Source organism: Nestor notabilis, unplaced genomic scaffold, assembly GCF_000696875.1.
Source record: "Nestor notabilis isolate BGI_N333 unplaced genomic scaffold, ASM69687v1 scaffold6316, whole genome shotgun sequence".
Taxonomy (NCBI): domain Eukaryota; kingdom Metazoa; phylum Chordata; class Aves; order Psittaciformes; family Psittacidae; genus Nestor; species Nestor notabilis.
Window position 1 is genome coordinate 1 of NW_009932268.1, and position 1,751 is coordinate 1,751.

The following is a 1,751-nucleotide window of genomic DNA, read 5'->3' on the forward strand; positions in this document are numbered from 1 at the left end:
TATATCTTTAAAAACTGGAGAGAACATAAACAGCCTCTCCACATATATATATGTATTCACTGAGTCACATAGAATATGAAAAAACCCTATATTATGTAAATCATCATATTATCTATAATTGTCCAGCTGACAATTGTTTTTATAGAGACACAGTGCATTTGTTCTCCTTTTTAAAAACATATTATGTGTCTTCATTGGCTTGGTAGCATATTAGAATGAAGGCGTATGGATAAAAAATGCGGAGGGTTAAACAAACCCCTTGAGTCACATTATGTTTGGGTGAATTAAAATAGGATCCTTCCCCAAAGTAGCATAAATAAATCCTCCCTATGGAAAAGTGTCAGCGATTTAAGGGTTAACATAGATTGGAAAATAATTTGTTTTAAAAACGTCTTATTAGAGGACTGCACAGCCAAGTATTTGGAATTCACCCCCTTTAAAAATGACAGCACGTTTGGCAAGTGTGAGCAAACGTCTTGAACTTTACTGGGTTTGAGAGATGTAAGCAGAGCTATTCACAGACAACCACAAAGCTGCAATCTGTGAATAAGGCTCGGCTGGAAGGACTCGGATACCTCTGACAGCATTGCTTGCCACCGGGAAGGATTCCAGCAGCTTTCAAGGTATTTATCGTGGACTCGTGGCTGATGACAGAGTGTGACTTGTGGAATGGCTCCAGCACTGCTCCCTCTGCCATCACAGAGTGCAGCAGGTCTTGCCAGCACTCAGACCAGCCCATGCTGTGGGGCTCCATGTACTCTGGGACCCCACTTGCACCCACAACACCTAAACCAGCACTGTCATTATCACCTTGCTTTCTCTACGCCTCATGCCCAAGCCTGTCCATTTGCTGAGCTCTCCAATGAACCTCTGTAGATGCTCTTCTTGGAAGCTCGTACTGTCATCAAAGGGGCTGGTATCCAGCCACAGCAGCTCCCTGCTTTCTCCATCACCCCGCAGGATGTCACAAGTGATCCCATTAAAAGATGCTGTTCTCAAGAACCCTGTCTGGGTCTGACTTTGAGAAAAAGACAAAAGTTTCCTGGGTTGCCATTGACGTTTTGCAGTTGTGTTTCTTCATTCGTGCTCTCTTCTTGGTTTTATTAAAAAGGACCCTTGTATTATTAATATAGTTCACCCCTCCACAGTCACTATAAAACAGACTCCATATTTTCACACCACTCATGATCTTCAAGGTTATAGATAAATTTTGTCCTATGTGATTGTTTTTGGGGCACCGAGTCCCGCCCCAGATTGTCTAGGGTGAGAGTAGAGGCAAAGAACTCACTAGTGCTGAGACCACCTTCGTGGTTCTTGATGTATCTTTTATAGTTTTTCCTCAAGCACTGCCAGGTGGTGGTATATAAGATGAATGCAAAAGACTTCAGGGCTATAGCAATACTAACATACAGGTATCTATAGACCACGTTGTCGTACAGCGCACAGGCTCCTTGCTCACCACAGAACGTGCTCCAAAATAGACACGTGGAGTCAATTCCAGCCCCAAAGATGAGCGGAGGTGGGATAAAACCTGTCGAAATAAGAGAGACAAATCATGCTTTTATGATCCTTATGATAGAGAGAGTGAGGACGTGATTGCAGTGAATGGAAAGAGAGGATACTTTATCAAGGTTAATGGTCCCAGCTGCAGCCTGTGATTCTAATTTCTGAAGTTCTAAATCAACTTAAACAAAGTCTGTGGATGAGTTTTTAGCTTGGGCTCAATGTCTAGGGAAGAGATTCCTCCTGAT

General features: G+C 42.8%; 1 protein-coding gene across 1 annotated transcript in view; it reads right to left on the reverse strand.

Annotated features, from left to right (window-relative positions):
* Positions 1 to 1,151: 1,151 nt before the first annotated feature.
* The window catches only part of SLCO3A1 (solute carrier organic anion transporter family, member 3A1), a gene marked incomplete at its 5' end in the record, with an annotated part of 118,127 nt that continues 117,527 nt past the window's right edge, over positions 1,152 to 1,751 (reverse strand). Inside the window, one exon of the mRNA XM_010016304.1 lies at positions 1,152 to 1,531. Within this exon, the coding sequence (XP_010014606.1) occupies positions 1,152 to 1,531 (380 nt within the window). The remainder of the gene's footprint in view (positions 1,532 to 1,751) is intronic.